Below are 18,772 nucleotides of genomic sequence, written 5' to 3'. Positions count from 1 at the left end.
TTGTTTTGTTGTTGGGCCATTTGGCAAAGAGGGACAAAATGAAACAGGATTCTTTTCAAGTGATGACACGGAGGACTGGTTTGTACAGTTATAGTCTCAGAAAGCACACCCATGGACTGTTCAACACTGCGTCTCTGCACGCTGTATGCAATAAAGCAAAGGGTCCAGTCTGAATTGGTGATCTTGTGGTTTGTGGCCATTCCATGAAGTCAACAAGACTATCAAGTGTTCCTTTAGTCACTTTGTAATTCAGAAGATGTATATGAGGCTTCTAATGGTCAGTCTACTGTATGTGGCAGCAATGTAAGGAATCTTGAGACATTTATACATTTATTAAAGAGTTTGTGTGAGGCACTTTAATGTTTAATATTGACTATCTGAGGAAACTTTTTTAAGGATCAATTAAATTGATCAAAAGATACTATTCTGGCACAGCAGTGAGATCCGGGAGCGTAAGTTACCTCACAAATACCCGTTCTGATGAGTTGTGCCTTTCAGCATTGAGTTCTCAATGTAAGCTTGAGTTCATCTGGGAGAAAAGCTGCAGATGGAGAGGTGATGGGACCCAACACTCGCTCTGTCACCTGATATCCTCTCGTTTCCATGTTTCTCACTGTGCTGTTTCCCATGAGCCGCTCTCAGCTCACTTCATCATGGGTTCTCATCACCAGAACTGATCAAAGCCTTCTCCAGTGCTCAGGAAGTTTGCAGCGACTGGCCTCACCTTGATAATGAAACTGGCAAGAAGATCAGAAGCTGCCCGTATTAATGTTCTCAGTGTATGAGAACTGATCCTCGATCACTTTTGCCTTTTGTGTCTCGGGTGATGGTATTTTTAACCAAAGATGAAGCTGAACTGAGATTAGTGGATTTATTCTAAATAACAAGGGCTTCTGGTGCACATTCAGGACTCCTGGCTTATTCAAAAAGATGCTGATTACATTTATTGCTAATGGGAAGATTAGTCCTATGATTATGTCTAATGTGTTAGTTTGAATGAATGTCTACTGAGGTGAAAACAAGGGTGTACATTTATCAGTCAAATGTGAGTGAATATGTACGCCAAATATTTTAATTCTTACAACATAATTTAAAGATTATAATTTTTTTTCTTTTTGGTAGTGAAATAAGAATCCTACTAAGGAGAAGGCCTAGCATATGAATATTAATTAGGTCACGTTGAGGTTGCTGAAATAATTTCCTAGACCGTTTAGTAACAATTTATATACTGTATATATATATATATATATATATATATATATATATATATATATATATATATATATATATATATATATATATATATATATATATGTATGTAGGAATTTTTACTATTTAGTAGGACTATCCACTACTTACTAGTGTGTACTTTCTGCTAGATCTAATAGATATACAAAAAAATATAATAAAAAGGTGTTAGATCAGTTAGCCGAGCGAGCCGTTACGTAATTAATATTCATGAGATAAGACGTTCCCTTAGTAGGCTCTGTAGGATTGGTAATCTCCCGCGTGCGCGTGCGCGTGCGCGTGCTTAGAGAGCGCACCGAAAGTTTGGGAGTTTTGCTTCAGTAGACTGAGTGTGTTAACGGGACGCCCCGTTGTTCAGTGAGTGTTTGCCGTTGTTTTCTGCTCACAGACACGCGTGAGAATCTCTCACAGTGGACGGGGAATTCTTTTATCTCTTTTTTTATTTTGTTCTAAATTGGTTCGCATGCGTAAGGATTTGAAGTGAAACGTAAGTACTGTTTTATTTGTGCTTCTCTCGTTCCACTGCACCGTTCACTACTTAACTGACCTTTTCTAATTGAGTTTATAGGGTTTGTATTTGTACTGGCATTATCGATCAGTATTCCCTATTCGTGTCTTTGCCATCTTAATTTATTTTAAGGCAGGTCGACACTAATTGCAAATTCCTCTCTTGTTTAGGAAACAAGTGTTTCAGTTCTACTCATTTCTACTGGAGAGGTTTATTTTCTGGGATGTTTCAAAATAACAGGGTTTAATAAGGAAATATTACGAGGACGACTGCAACTTTCCAAGACTTTCTTAAAGTTTCTCAAAAAGCGACTATTAAAAGTTTTATTGAACTAAATTGTCGGCGTAGAAAATGTAAAGCATGCTTTTTGTTGCCGATTTTATCATATATATATATATATATATGTGTGTGTGTGTGTGTGTGTGTGTGTGTGTTTGTTTTGTTTAGTTTTTAGGTTTTTTTTAGAAACAAAGGTTTGATAGAGCGCGCTCAGGTGGCACTGAAAATAATTAAAAAGTAGCGAGTAAAAGTGAATGCATCCGGTGCGCGTTCGCGTTTCTAGTGTCTCTAGCCAAGAAAGTCAAGTTTCACTCCATTGGTTGGTTTTAATCTATTTCGGTTTCGCTCACATGTTTGTGAGATCGGTATATGGGCCGCTTGTGGGGCTTTTTAATCTAACCGATAAGTTAGCATGTGAAAGTGCTGTAATAATCATCAGTCCATACTGGAAATGTTCTTTCAAATATGCATATGCATATCCACTATGCATGTGAACTCTTTAAATACTGCTTAAAGTTTGAGAATAGCTTTTGGTTAGTTCATAATTCCCATATTTTCTTACATTCAACATAACTTCACTGTGATTAAGTGGGAAATGGTGCAGACTGTAGTATTTAGAGGTGCACGTACACATGGATTCCAGTTACAGCGTGCTCATGTTTTTGGCAGAACAGCCTCTTGTTTGCTCTGCCAGTAATCCTGAGTCTGTGTCAGCTTCACTTTTTCTCTGTTTTTCTGCCATTGTCCTGTGGCCTCATTGGCATTAATTGTCTGGACTGCAGGAGGGAACATCACGTGTGGTGTGTAGGTGCTCGGAGCAGGAGTTTCTCAGAGGAGCGCTCTCAACTCCTTGGGTCCTTCTGAAAGTGTAACCTCACTTTACTGGCAGCAGCACAAGCACATACTCCTCACATAAGAGCTGCCAGGTGCCTGACCCCATAGACTCACTTTGGGTTTGTTTGTCGGTCAGCGCTCGTGTGTTTAAAGCACGCAAGTGAGGATGAACTGCAGGGTGCCATCTGGCCATGCTATTGGAGGTGTGATCAGCTTGGCTCTTGTTAAACAGGACGTTTTTCTTCTTTGCTTTTTTATTTTTGGGTTAATGTATGTACGCAGTACTAATCTTTTTATGTGCTGAAAGAAATCAATCAATTTTTTTCTGCTTAATATTTTGTGGAAACAGACTTTTTTCTAGATTTGTTGATGAATATAAAGTTCAATAGAGCAGTCATTATTTGAAAATGGAAATCTTTTATACCATTATGAATGCATTTACTGTCACATTTGTTCGGTTGATGATAAATGTTTACTGAGAACCAAATCAGCAAATCTGAATGATTTCTGAAGGATCATGTGACGCTGAAGACTAGAATAATGATGCTGAAAACTCCTCTGTATCATCACATCAAAAAAAGAAAAAAGTAATATATTAAAACTGAGAACAGTTATTTTAAATTGTAGCTATATTTTACAATATTACTATTTTTAATATTTTTTATTTTGATCAAATAAACAAAGCATTTGTGAGCATAAGAGACTTAAAAAAAAAAAAAAATCTTACCAACCCCAAACTTTTAAATGATGATGTGTGTATATGCAAATATACAGCTATTTGTTGTAGTTTTACAACTAATTCTAGATTAGTCTCAAGCTATTTAGTGTTGGCTAGTTTATCTAGATTTTAATTCTCATATATTTGTTTGGCGTGTGAAAGTTGTTTCAGTCTCTTGTTTCCTGCTGCAGATATGCATCACAACCGTGAGGAGACTGGACAGTGACTCTTCATCTGTGGTTTACCATTCGTCTGGAAACTAAAGTCTTCAACTTTAATGGAACGTTCTTTGGTGACACCCAAGAACAGGAAGTGAACTTCATGGCCACCATCCCTGTCCCGCCGCCCTCGATCCCCCCTCCTCCTCCTCCTCCTCCTCCTCCTCCTCTGCCGGTCTCAGCCAGCGGTCTGACCCTGGCCGACTCTGGACATAAACACCGGCTTCGCAACCTCAACTGGGAGCGCATCCCCAAAGAGCGTGTGGAGGGCCGTGAGAGCGTGTGGAGCGGCTCTCTGGATGAGGACCGCGAGCTCTCCATTGACCTGAGCTCTTTGGATGAGCTCTTCGGGCAAAAAGAGTCTGTCAAGCCCGACCGGGTCAGCAGCTTCAGGCGTAGTCTACGGCAGTGCGGGTCTCCACAAGAGACGAGTGTGGACAAAGTAAGAGCACGTTTTTTTCATTATCCATCACATGGATGGAGCTAAGAATGTACTCTATATATTTTTAACATGAACTTGGTCTTATGAAGGTGCTGTGTTGTTGCTTTTAAGGTCATGACCATCTGATAACTTTCAGACACAGGACATGTTTGTGTTCATAAACGGTTGAATGGAGCACAAGAATAGAATAGATTAGAGTTTTATGAAAGATAAACTTTTAATTTCACTCGCTTATGGCTCAAGATGCTGAAAAACGGCATTGCTAATGAAGACCGCCATCTGCATGTGTTTAACTATTGTCTTTACTTATTGTTGAATGCAATGTATTCTTTAAATGTGTAAGCTGCATCTTTTTTTTCAATATTTACAGCATGGTTAATGAAGACTTTTAAACAACTTATATTGTTTCGTTTAAACTAAGCGGTCACTTTTGTGTGCTGATTACGTTAAATTGTATTCGCAGGTTACGCTGCTCGACTCAAAACGAAGCATGAATGTTGGGATATTTCTGCGGCAGTTGAAAATGTAAGTTTTGGTTTAATTTTAACTAGTTATGAACCGTATATTTCAGTCGGGCCAATTGTAAAGATAATATTTGGTCATTTATCGACAAAGAATGAAGTAAATGTGTTAATATACATTATATTGGCCACCCTGTTTCTATAGACCTCTTTATTGGCTGTTTTAAAAAGAGGGGCAGTCACGTCCCATTTGTTTCAGACAGGAAGTGAAGGTGTCCTAGAGGTAGCATCTTAACACTTTAGACAGGCTGTGTTTATTTTTGAGCTGTTGATTGCTCTCAGATGGAGGATGGATGTGTGAATGAAAAAGGACATGGTGACAAGTTTTAAAAAGATGCTGTCCTGTCAGAACAGCTGGGTTTGACGGGCAGTGAAGGTGGTTAAAGGTCACACCTGCTTTTTAGCCAAATGAGCCGTGATGAGAATTGAAACCTGATCTCTGCAGTGACTTTCCAAAATTTGCGCAAAGATTAAATATGTCAATTCCGATTCAGGTGTTTCCAGTGTTACAGAGTGAAAGCAGCTCATACAAGAAAATCATAAACCATAAATCATTATTTTTCCCTTATAGTGCAATGGTCTTTGCTTTATGCAAATGGGTTGTTTTTCATGTCTGCACTTGCTTGCTGAGTAAATATATGTGCATCAGTGCCCATTTAAGTTTGAAAAGCTCTTCCATGGGACTGATATCTGTCAGAACATGTCGAGGAATTACAGAGAAGTGCTTCTGCAGACAAACACATTTGCCTGTGTGTAAACGCGCACTTTTGAAGTGTAGTAGTATGAATTATGCTCAGCTGTGGCCAAAGCAGGTCTTTGTTGCCATAGACCAGCGTACCTTTTCATTTTTTCATTTCGCACTCAATGAGGCCTAAAAAAAAATTTGTTTGGTTCCGGTTTCCGACCGACCCTGTCAATTTATGTGCGACCCAAATTTATTTTATGAGACTGGGGAAGAACGGTCTTTCACACATCGTTAATTAAATTACAGTTTCCTTTAAATGCTGTTTTACACTTAAGTAATCCGTTAAAAACCATTAAGTATTGCATCAAAACCCTTTAACTGTCAATTCCTAAAGTGAGCTATAACTTAAGGTTTGGAAATCGTAACATTAAGAGAAACACGGGGGGAGGGGGGAGTAAACAATATATCGTGGAACAGAGAGGGCACTGACAACATGCTGACAGACAGGACATTAACATTACCTGCTTACTTTTCATATGAAACAAAGTCTCATTTGGTTATTTCACCTTTCAAATGTGGTCATTTTTTAAAGAAATGTAAACAATAAATACCGTTTTGTGGCTCTTGAATGTGTCGAACAGATCGCTGTAAGTTAGATCATCAGTTAAAACTAACTGATCGTCTCTTGCTTCTAGTTAATTTATAGCATCAAAATCAAATAAACCACATAATGAACATAACAAAGAATGTTGTTTGACTACAAAAAGATGTCTGTACACTCCGTTTTTCAAGTTCAAATCCTCCATGTTAATCTACTATGAGATCGCCTGTCAAACTCCCGCGAAGGCTTTTTGTGTGTGTGTGTGCGTTTTGCGTGTCTATGGCAACAACAGACTTTAAACGGGAATACAGAATCACTGTCGTAAAAGTACCGGTACACACATTTAAAATCAGCGCGCGCGCGTGTGTGTGTGTGTGTGTGTGTAAAACTGCCACTGGAGAAAAAAAATGGTTTTAATCTATTTCGGTTTCGCTCACATGTTTGTGAGATCGATATATGGGCCGCTTGTGGGTTTTTTTTTAAGCTAACCGATAAGTTAGCATGTGAAAGTGCTGTAATAATCATCAGTCCATACTGGAAATGTTCTTTCAAATATGCATATGCATATCCACTATGTATGTGAACTCTTTAAATACTGCTTAAAGTTTGAGAATAGCTTTTGGTTAGTTCATAATTCCCATATTTTCTTACATTCAACATAACTTCACTGTGATTAAGTGGGAAATGGCAGACTGTAGTATTTAGAGGTGCACGTACACATGGATTCCAGTTACAGCGTGCTCATGTTTTTGGCAGAACAGCCTCTTGTTTGCTCTGCCAGTAATCCTGAGTCTGTGTCAGCTTCACTTTTTCTCTGTTTTTCTGCCATTGTCCTGTGGCCTCATTGGCATTAATTGCCTGGACTGCAGGAGGGAACATCACGTGTGGTGTGTAGGTGCTCGGAGCAGGAGTTTCTCAGAGGAGCGCTCTCAACTCCTTGGGTCCTTCTGAAAGTGTAACCTCACTTTACTGGCAGCAGCACAAGCACATACTCCTCACATAAGAGCTGCCAGGTGCCTGACCCCATAGACTCACTTTGGGTTTGTTTGTCGGTCAGCGCTCGTGTGTTTAAAGCACGCAAGTGAGGATGAACTGCAGGGTGCCAAATGAACATAACAAAGAATGTTGTTTGACTACAAAAAGATGTCTGTACACTCCGTTTTTCAAGTTCAAATCCTCCATGTTAATCTACTATGAGATCGCCTGTCAAACTCCCGCGAAGGCTTTTTGTGTGTGTGTGTGCGTTTTGCGTGTCTATGGCAACAACAGACTTTAAACGGGAATACAGAATCACTGTCGTAAAAGTACCGGTACACACATTTAAAATCAGCGCGCGCGTGTGTGTGTGTGTGTGTGTGTGTGTGTGTGTGTGTGTGTGTGTGTGTGTGTGTGTGTGTAAAACTGCCACTGGAGAAAAAAAATAAAATAAAAAATAAAAAAATAAATCCCTACCGACCAATGACCTCAACTGACAACCAACCGGAACCAAACTTTTTTTTTTTTTAGGCCTGAGGAACCCGCAAGAGCCTTCCGTATTCTCTGATATTAACAATTAGGTCATAAAGAAAAACATAGAACAGTGTGGTCTTGTTAAGCTTCTTTTGATTCAAGCAAAAGAACCAGCTGTGGGCTTGACGTGTGTGTGTCCTTTCTTTCCTCTGGCCTGAGGAACCAAGTGAAGCTGGATTGACTAGCAACTATGACCTCATTATGTCAATGACATTCAAAACTCTGTCCAGATACAAAATTTCTGTAAGCTGAACACCACAGAAAATGTATTCTTCATAGAGCGAGAGAGAGGGAGAAAGAGAGACAAAATAAATCACGTTTACAGTAATGCATTTATAATGAAAGTCTGGGGGCAAGGTAAACAGTATTTTACAAGTATTACCACAAAATATAAACAATATGAATGTTAGTGTATTAAAATCACTATTTGACCTTTCTCTGTCCATTCAATTCAAGTTTATTTGTACAGCTCTTTTCATGATCCAAATCGTTGCAAAGCAACTTTACAGAAAATTAAGTTTCTAAAATGTTTAGTAGTCGCTTATCAATTAAAGGCAGAAATCAATTAAAGACATAAACAGACGATGAGCACTATTAACTGCAATTATTACATGATGGAATCAAACTTATATCAAAATATGGTAGTTCTGTTGTTGATTCAGGGTAAGCATCATCTCTTCTCAGGTGTTCTGGATCCAGACTGGAGCTTGTGTAAATCCTAGTTACCACGGGATATAAACCCCGTAGTAAAACAGAGAAACAAATAGAGACATAATTAGCATAGCTGCTGTTCCTACCAAGCAAAATTTATTTGTTTAACAAAAGCTAAATAATAATAATGTGCATTTGATCAGATATAACTGCAGTACAAGATTATGAGATGCATTATTTGAATGCTTGGTGAAAGAGATGTTTTTTATCTAGATTTAAACAGAGTGTTTGAACCCTGAACATTATCAGGAGGGCTATTCCAGAGTTTGGGAGCCAAATTTGAAAAAGCTCTACTTCCTTTAGTGGACTTTGCTATCCTAGGAACTACCAAAAGTCCAGCGTTTTGTGACCTTAGGGTGCGTGATGGGTTGTAACATGGTAGAAGGCTAGTTAGGCCTTATAGGTAATTTATAATAATTTGTAACTTAGTAGGTATAGCCACTGCAGAGACTGTAGAATTGGGGTAATGTGATCATATTTTCTTGACCTGGTAAGGACTCTAGCTGCTGCATTTTGGACTACTTGTAGCTTGTTTATTGAAGCAGCAGGACAACCACCTAGAAGTGCATTACAATAGTCCAGTCTAGAGGTCATGAATGCATGAACTAGCTTTTCTGCATCAGAAACAGATAACATGTAGCTTGGCAATGTTTCTAAGATGGAAGACTGCAGTTTTTGTAACATGGGAAATATGGTTTTCAAAATACAAGTTGCTGTCTAATATAACACCCAGATTTCTGACTGTAGAGGAAGTAACAGTACATCCGTCTAGCTGCAAATTATAATCTACGAGATTCTGTATACTGTTTTTTTTTTTTTTGGTCCAATAAGTAATATGTCTTTTGGTCATTGGTCATCCAATCTTTTACATTTTTAACAGGCTTTGTTAGCTTAGATAATTTAGAAGTTTCATCTGGTTTTGTTGAGATGTATAGTTGAGTATCCTATCATCAGCATAACAGTGGAAACTAATCCCGTATTTTCTAATAATATTACCAAGGGGCAACATGTATATTGAAAATAGAAGGGGACCTAGGACGGATCCTTGTGGCACTCCATATTTTACTGATGATAAATGAGATGACACCCCATTTAAGTAAACAAAATGGTAGAGATCGGACAGGTAGGATCTAAACCATCTTAGAGCCTGCCATTGAATACCTGTATAGTTTTGTAATCGATCTTTGAGTATGTCATGATCTATGGTGTCGAACGCAGCACTAAGATCAAGTAAAACTAATCTTGAGTTTGTGTCAGCCTTGATCTGACACAAGAACCAAGTAATTAGAAATTTTAACAAATGCCGTTTCTGTGCTATGGTGGGGCCTGAAAACTGACTGAAATTCTTCATACAGGTCATTTTGTTTTTGCAGGAAGGGGCACAATTGAGCAGACACAACTTTCTTTTTTTTAAATTTTAGACAGGCGGAAGATTTGAAATAGGCCTATAATTTGCCAGTTCACTAGGATCTAGTTGTGGTTTCTTAATGAGAGGCTTAATAACTGCAAGCTTGAATGGTTTTGGGTCGTGACCTAAAGATAATGACGAGTTAATGATATTGAGAAGTGGTTCTTCTGCTACAGGTAACAACTTTAAGTAATTTAGTGGGTACAGGATCTAATAAACATAGTATTCACAATAGATTTTCACACTACAATCCTATAGACACCAAAACTGAAAGGGCCCCATAACATCCATTGTAATTTCATACATGTGTACCAGTGTTTTTATTATTAACTAATTTATTGCAGTTAAAAAAAATAAAATTTATTAAAATAAAATATGAAAACATTCAGCTTGTTGCCAAAGCAGCATTTCTCATTTTGGCTTAGTTTAAATTGAAGTACTTAAAAAAATAAAAATAAAATAATAATAATAATTTTCAATCAAGTGGCAAAGTATTTTTTGTTGAATTTTTTTTTTTTTTTTTTTTTTGCTTAAAAGTGATGTAATTCTCAGTGTTTCCTCTTCCTTCAGTGCTGCTAGGGAGATTGTGGAGGATGTGAGACGAGGGGCCGGAGAGCGTTACGGAGCCGAGAAACTGGCAGAGCTCTGCAAGCTGCTGCCTGATAATGAAGAGGTATTGTCTCCTCTCTGAGACCACGCTTCACAGAAACAGACACATCTGTCCTTTCAGTCTGGTTCATATTAAAAGGAATTTGACGTGATGGTGCTTGTTTGAAATCTTCGGTTTACTCTGCATGATCTCCTGTTCAGAAACTGTCATTTATATTGTGTTTTTGAGAGCATGGTATGCAGCATACATTTACACTCTTCTAAACAGCACTTCCAGCTGTATCCATATTCAAATGAAACCAAATTTACTATATACTCAGTAAAAAAAAGAATGTCCTCTCAAATTCTACTTTTATTTCCAGCTAATTTCTTATCATGTGTAAATGTTTGTTTTAACATAATTTAAACCACTGAGACAAACTGAACAAGTTTCACAGGCATGTGACAAACTGAAAGAGTCCCTGAACAATATTAAAAGTTGCATTGAATATTTTACATGTATAGTGCTTTTCATGATACACATTAAGAGCAGTTTATCAGAGGTGACTGTCAAAGTGATGTCTATTTTATAGCACTGGCCACATAATCAGTCCTAATGCTTACTGCAGTAGGACTGTGGCATGTTCTCCTGGACCTTGGGCATCTTTCCTTCAGTGCTTTTCAGTAAGAAGGTCTCTTTAAGGTCCTAAGATATTACTGATATCTTAATTACCTGCCACCAGTAAACCGTGTCTTAGCTGTTCCACAGGTGCATCTGTAAAGTTTACTTGGATTTGACTAAATTATCTTTAAAATACAGTATCCTGAAAAAGGGACATTTCTTTTTTTGCTGAGTTTATATAAATGAATACATAAATACTCAGAGATGCACAGGCCACTCTGGCAGGTGATAAATGTCGATTAGTTGAATATGTTCATAGTGGCGGAAGCAATCTGTCATTTACAGTAGAAAAAGAAGAAGAAACATTTACAGAAGAAAGAAGAAACATTTACAGAAGAAAATGCCTCTGTGTTTTAAAAGCATATAACTTGCATTACTCTTGTACTAGTAATAAGGAGTAGGCTTTAAATTCAAAGACATGCATGAAACAGATGGAGCTCAGAAGAGAAATAAGTGCAGTGATTCACTCCATGTCATCAAAATCTCACTCCAATCAGACAAACAAAGTTGACGGCATTGGTTATAACCAATGGATCTAATATTGGTATTGCCTTTAGTATCTATACTTCTGCATTACCGATGCACTGTGCGACCCTAGGATACACTGTGCAGTATTAATCATCACATATAAATCTACTTTGTATTTGTGTTTCTTTTTGTCCAGGAGGCCAGATTGAAAAAGTTCAGCGGTGACCATAATTTACTGGCAGAACCGGATCTCTTCATTCTCTTACTGGTGAAGTTACCCAGGTAAGAGTTCAGGACTAAATGCTCCAATATAAACACGTCATAGTTTTTCACTGTTCGCTCATTATTATAATCATCATCATCCTCTCTAGTTTTCGCATGCGTCTGGAAGTCATGATCCTCCAGCAGGAGTTTGACCCCGTGGTGACCTCTCTCTGTGTTGCAGCTAGATGTCTGCGGGAGGCGGCTCGAGGTAAAAACTTCCTGTCTCTTGATTTGTTTGGACCTGAAAGCTTTAGCTCATCTCCTAAATTAAGTTTACGTGCGAGCCACAAAGTATCTGAGATCTGAGCCTTTCATGGAGTTTTGTTCTGGTTTGTGATGGTGTAAGTGGATCCTGATGGAGTGTTTCACTGATGTGGTTGATGCTCATGTGTTGTTTGTGCAGAGCTGCTGAGCTGCCCGGAGCTTCACTACATCCTGCGACTGGTGCTCAAGGCGGGAAACTACATGAACGCTGTAAGTGTTTTATCTGATGCTTAGGCATCAACACTTACTGGCAAAATCTCCTAGTTGGAAGTCAGTCTAAGGTCTCTTGTGCTCTCAGGGTGGTTATGCTGGGAATGCTGCAGGATTCAGGATTTCCTCTTTACTCAAATTGGCCGACACCAAAGCCAACAAACCAGGCATGAACCTCCTCCATTTTGTCGCCATGGTAAGTGTCACCGGTAAATGTGTAACGAGCCATGCTTTAATAGATTAAATTAAAGTAAACGAAGCTGATGTGGTTATCGTGGTAGAATGGAATCAGTAGGACTGGATAATAAAATGTTTTCTCACTTAAAGGAGGCTGTGAAGAAGGATAAAGATTTGCTGATGTTTCCCAGTCGCTTGAGTCACGTCGGTCCAGCTTCAAGGTCAGGAAGCAAACAAACTTTTAACAGTGTTAAGATTCCCCAAGCTTCCAATCCAGTACAATATCAATGGATCATGACTAAGTCACATTTCATACCAAAATCAAAATAATATTTTACATTAATGAAGAAAATGTGGAGAAATGTAGAAGAAAATGATGGGCTTTGATTTTTGTGACATCATTTTGATGTTAATTATTCACAGGTTTCATTGATTTTGTGAAATTGCGTCTTTTTATTTTAATTTTTTTTATATTTCACAAATATTGCACTTAGGACATCATGTGCCTGAGTGCTTAATATTAGAAGGAAAACTTAAATCGCTAAAAGTTTTTTCTCTTCTTTTGCTCAGGCTGTCAGAAGAGTCTGTGGTGGAGGAGCTTTCTCGACTCCAAAGCAGAGTCGCTGAACTGCGAGTCAGAGCTCAGGCTGATGCTGAAATCGAGCAGCAGACAAGAACATTTCTAGAGGTTCGTTCCTATTAATGCCGAAATCATATTCATGGATGTTGAAGTGTCTTTTCAGTTCATCATGTCTTCATTCAGGTTGCGGGAGTGAGGCTGCAGGAAGCTCGGGATGAGCTGGAAAACTTAAGGAGGACCAGTAAGGAACTTGTGGATTTCTTCTGTGAAGATGACAAGTCCTTCAAACTGGAGGAGGCCTGTCATATCTTCCATTGCTTCTGCCAACGCTTCCAAAGAGCCGTGCTAGTGAGCATCACTGTCTCTTAAAATTACCACAACCAAATAAAGTTTAAAATTTCAAAAGTACTTGCCTGAAACTACAGCTGCAAAAGTCTGTTCTTACAAAAATATTTAACTTTTTTCATGATAATGTGACTCATTGCAACCACTTAACTGATGCTCAGTTGTTTGGATAGATTGATAATATTGTTGTATATGTACATTTTCTCTACTAAACAACAGGAAAACATCAACTATATTTGATCTGTGAATCCCAGTCATATTGAATCATTTCAACCAAAGACTCATTCAAACATTAAATTAAACATTTTTAATGTATAGCTTCTTTTACAAAGTAAAATATATGATAAAACGCTAGTTACAGATAATGCCAATAAAAAGCATGTAAATAGGCAAAAATAAAGGTTAAAAGGCAAAACAAAAGCAATTAATAAATAATATCCACCATCCAATAGTATGCGGTATTGTGCACTATATTTACTTGTATAATATACACCATGTATTTTTTTTTATAGGCTACATAGAAAAATGTCCAGTGGCTTCCATGGAAATTTTAAGTGATGGCATAAATATGTGAATTAGTTCATTAAAATGGCTGGTTTAAACTGATTTATGGAAATTAAAATCACACGTACATGATTTGTTCATATTTGTTTCCTATCAGGAGAACACTGAGAGGGAATTACAAGAGCAGCGGCGTCTGGCACGTGAGCGTGAGAATATGGAAAAGCGTCGATCTTTGGCTCTGTGCACCGGACTGGACGCGGAGCAGGAGTCTTCTGACCTGGAGCACGCGCTGCAGAGGAGTTTGAGTTACACGGGGAGCCGCCGCAGCCTGCGCAGGCTCTCGCAGTACTTTCTGCGCTCCGGCGAGAGAAATATGAAATCTAATAACCAACAGCACTGTGAATCAGAGGGTGGAAACTTTCATGTTCTAAATCTCTGCAGAGACTCGGAGCTTAGAAATTCACTTCAGAAGAATGATGCAGACCCTGAGGCAACTAAACAAGGGATAAATAAGTTCAAACAAATTCAGCATTTAAGCACAGATGCAATGGCTTCCTCAAATGCTATGAAAAGCCATTCTAGCTTGAGTACAAGGACAGTCCCTGGCGATAATGCTTTTGTTGCTTTGGGGACAACAAGTATCACGTCACATCAGCATGGGGCAGTGAATGTCTCGCCGCTCACAGGACTATCCCCTAACAAAGTTTTGAAAGTTGAGAAACTGGTTCAAGACACCTCTGAAAGGCTGACGCAGATAGAGGCCGATACCTCGGCGGATACTAAGAATAAAGATTGTGTTAATGGAAAACAGTCTCCACCTCGAAAGGGAGTAACACCACAGTCAGAAGTCAAAACGGCCGCTAGTCTGTCAAGAGAGACGTGGCCAAGTGCATCATCTCCCTCTGGAGATAGTCCTCCTCTATCCCAGGAGCCCTGTAGCCCAGAAAGACAACACGTTCAAACTGGGATTGGAGAGAAGCTGGAGTGCCACACACTAGTGAGGGGCCTACGCTCCTACGGGAGCCTTTCTCCAACTGTTACACGGCCAGCCACCAATCACTGCTCCAAATGGAAGAAAGAGCGGGAAGCTGAGGAGCGAGATGGTGCAAACTCACCGCATGATTCCCGTCTGGTAAAGACACCTACTCGAGGACCAACCAAAAGACTGCTGGTACAACGAGGAGGGCCCTCCAATAGCAGCTGGGTCCCAAGAGTGCGCACTAAGGCAGAACCCACTCCTGCCGATGGCTTATCAGCTAGTCATGTGTCCCGTCCTTCCCCTACACACCCCAAGTCCATTCGCACATCGCTAGCGACTCGCTTCGCTGCCGTTCAAAATGAACTCAAACGCAGTGGTAGTGTGCCCCAGAAGGTAAACCTCTCGTGTGATACAGGGAAACACAAAGATAATGCTACTGAGAAGTTGACCCAGGATAAGGAGCAGTTTGTAAGGGGCTCGCCACTTCGTGTGCCCAAACGGCTTGCGCCCAACTCTGAATTTCAGACTCTCCACACCATTCCTTCTCCCACCGCTGTTACGACTGCGAAGACAATCCGCACGGCCATCATAAGTGCAGCCAAAGCAAAGACAACCAAGACCTCGGGCACCAGAATCCCCGGGCAGAAAATTACCAAACCTGCTGCCCAACCCACATGGAGATAATATCTGATACTATCTGCGTTTATGACATGGCAAAAACTAATTTAATACATGACTTTAGTTGGCAGATGTCACGGTTTTTTGTGTGAACCGTCAACTTGCCAGTAAATAAAGGAGCCATTCACTGGGATCTGCCCAGAATTGACAGTCTGCAGGGCACTGTAATGGATCCTGACTGCTACTTTCAGAGCTCTTCGCCGATTCAGGTCACCGAGAGTTTCGCCTCCCATTTCAAGACTTTGATGGAAACGGTCTCATCCAGCACTGTCTTTAGCTCTACCTCTGAACACTCGAGTGCTCTGTGCAGGTAACAGCGCACATCAGAAGGGTTCCTGCCAGAACTTTCTTTCAATATGTGTTTTGTTTGTGAATGTCGAAAATGAATAGAGCAGCCACAGTCAAACAGACCCCAGTAAGTGACTGAACACTCATGTCACGTGGGATATTGATTTTACCTTGCCCTCAGGTCAAATTGACTGTTTACTTGAGTTACAGGTACAAAATAATGATTCAGAACTTAAGTTAAAATCATGCATGTAATAATTCAAATAAATCCCAAAGCAAATATTTTGAAGTAAATGGTGTGAGGTGTTGTACATGTTGTGTTCCTTCAACTCTGATGCACTTTACAGATGAGAGAGATTTAATGCTGGCAGAAACAGTGTTTGTGGTAATCTGCTGTAATTGTGTGTTTTGTTTATATGAAATGTTAAATTAACAGAATCAAAAACAGCTGCCATTTGTAATGTTTGCATTTGTAAATAATGAGAATTTAAAATAAATGATGAATTCACTGTTATTCTTTCTGCAAGGCTGTGTTTAGATATTCTATCTGACATTTTCAAATGCATCTCCTAGTAGTAAATAATAGTTTTGTGAGCCTTGCAAACAGCTATTCAACATTAAATTAATGCTGGCTAATATAATAAAGGTTATAGCAATACCATGACTGAGGTGAGGCACCGAACACCCAACTGCTCCTCGGACGCTCCAGAAACAATGGTTGCCCACTGCTCTGGGTGTGTGTGTGTGTGTGTGTGTTCACTACTCACTGCTGTGTGTGTGCACTTGGATGGGTCGGATGAAAGTACATATAAAATGCTACTTTTGTGAAGTTTAGTGGTGGTACGTTGAATGTTCTTTTGGATAGTTTTTATTGTTCTCGCTCGGTCAATGACTTTGACAATGAACCAAAAGGTCCTGAAACTCCCTCTTATTTTGTAGTCCTCATTATTTTGTGGCCCTCGGTTGCACTCGAAGGCCCCTGATCTCTCATCCCCTTCTCTTGACACAGTCACTCCCAACTTGTAAATGTTGCCATGGTGATGATTCAGGCATGGTCGAGAATCCCCAGCTGAACAGTGGGAAACGGGAAAAGGAAAAGATGCTAGACTTGGGGTCTCAGTGGGAACGATCCTTTTATAGGACATAATGTTGCCAGAACTCTTGGGAAAGGCAATGTCTGCACCACTGCTGTCTGTCTGTGTATCCACATGCATTTGCTGGTTTGATCAGTCTCTGTCAATGACATCATTATTCTGTGGTAAATGGAACCAAACTTCTAGAAAGGTCAAAACATAATATGCATGTTAGAGGCATTAGACCTCACTGAACTCAAATACAATTTATTAATGATATATAAGATGCTCTTGCATTATGCAAACAAGTATTCACTCATGTCATAACAAATATGTTTATTTGCTCAGTATGTGTCACTCAAAAAAGTCATTTCATGGTGACTGATAGGAGTCACATTACTGTGACAACCTTCATGTCAGCTGTTTTTTGGAATATGGAAGGATAAGTCATGCACTGCATTGTGGGATACAGTATGGCACCCACTGTACTGTGTGCTGTACACTATACATTTTAATAATAGCTCATTTAGGAATTATTTTATAACATAATTTGCATACTTTGTACAGTAGGCTATATAGGCCTACATACTACAATATACTTTTTCCCTCTTCATTCATCTCTTTCTTAACTATTAAATGGAACTGGCAAGAAGACATTTTTTACACACACACACACACACTGCATCTCTCCCTTTTGTCCTCTCTCAATCATTCATTCACTGCAAAAACTGTGATGATAACAGGCTTCAAAGTGAACTGTCCTAGATTATTAAAAGCAATGAGGACTTTTTTTGTCCACTGAATCGTCCTTATAGTGTCAATCACACGGAACCATATGCATGTTTCCTTTTTTAAATAAAAAAACTTGATAATTCCATTAAAATCTGATTAAAGGTTATGTTAAATTACAGAAGCTGAAAGTGCAAAAATGTCTCAGAATTAGTCAAAGAAAGGTATATAGGCGGCTGCATATATGAAAATAAAACACCTAACCCTAAAAGAATTCTGACAAAAGGTTTCTCAGCTGTTTTTTGTAGTATTAGGTGTCCTTAATAACACTAAAAGTTTACCAAAGTTCGACCACTAGAACTATTACTTTTGACTCAGTCAAGTAATCTTGGTGTCTAACCCCATGTTTTCTGGGTCTATGAATCCATTGGACTTCTCTAAATTGCACTGACATGATTACATACTTATGAAATACATGATTTTGTGAGAATACTGCAAGGTTTTATCATTGTTTGGGGAGAACCAGAGATGTAAACAATTTAGCCTATGTCATGTAACTCTTACTCAGTACCTGTTTTTTTGCTAAACCACAGACTTTACATTCGATGTAAAAGTTATTGCACCCAAAAGTAACTTAAATTGGAGTTGTATAACTTTGATCATAAACAACCCTGTATTAGCCTGTGTGAAACCTCTAAAATGGTCACTCATTTCAATTTTAATAAGGTAATACATGTAATGCATCCTCTATAGATGTTTTTGAGTATAAAGGTGGCATTATACTAAACCCAACAAAACTAAATTCACAATTTTCAGCAATTCAGAAGATGGTAGAAGAGAATACTGACATTTGATATTGCTTGACTCATTGTAATGTTGTTGGCTGCACAGTGTATACCATTTTTCTCAAACAAAATTCATCCTTGACTACTTAAAAAAAGTTCTTTATTTTTTGTAATGTAATTCAAAAAAGTAAACTTTTTTGAATGTTCTAGATTCATTGCACACAAACAGAAATATTTCAAGAGGTTTTTTGTTTTAATTCTGTTTGTTACGACTTACAGCTTAGGAAAATAAAAAAAATTCAGTATCTCAAAAAATTTGAATACTCCATTTTGAGCTTGATTAGTTTTATTAATTATGAGTATAAATACTGGGTACCTCCTGGGCTAGTTCAGAACATGCAACCACAATTATGGGAAAGACTACTGACTTGACAGTTGTCCAGAAGACAATCATCAACATCCTCCACAAGGAGGGT

At 38.8% G+C, this 18,772-nt stretch overlaps 1 protein-coding gene across 2 annotated transcripts; it reads left to right on the top strand.

Annotated features, from left to right (window-relative positions):
* The first annotated feature begins 1,491 nt into the window (after positions 1-1,491).
* On the top strand, positions 1,492-16,223 carry LOC132114035 (disheveled-associated activator of morphogenesis 2-like). 2 transcript variants are annotated; one of them, XM_059522151.1, is made up of 12 exons: positions 1,492-1,605; positions 3,779-4,247; positions 4,711-4,772; positions 10,253-10,355; positions 11,617-11,702; positions 11,792-11,892; positions 12,088-12,158; positions 12,247-12,354; positions 12,486-12,556; positions 12,906-13,023; positions 13,099-13,263; positions 13,922-16,223. In XM_059522151.1, exons 2-12 carry the CDS (start codon positions 3,909-3,911, stop codon positions 15,425-15,427), a joined length of 2,730 nt encoding a protein of 909 aa, XP_059378134.1. In that variant the 5' UTR covers positions 1,492-1,605; positions 3,779-3,908; the 3' UTR covers positions 15,428-16,223. The 2 variants fall into 2 exon arrangements, with proteins under 2 accessions (XP_059378134.1, XP_059378133.1); XM_059522150.1 differs by having other exon boundaries at positions 1,551-1,735.
* Positions 16,224-18,772: the final 2,549 nt, after the last annotated feature.

Source organism: Carassius carassius, chromosome 33, assembly GCF_963082965.1.
Source record: "Carassius carassius chromosome 33, fCarCar2.1, whole genome shotgun sequence".
Taxonomy (NCBI): Eukaryota; Metazoa; Chordata; class Actinopteri; order Cypriniformes; family Cyprinidae; genus Carassius; species Carassius carassius.
The sequence above is the reverse complement of the archived record's forward strand: the minus strand, read 5'-3'. Positions and strand labels throughout refer to the sequence as shown.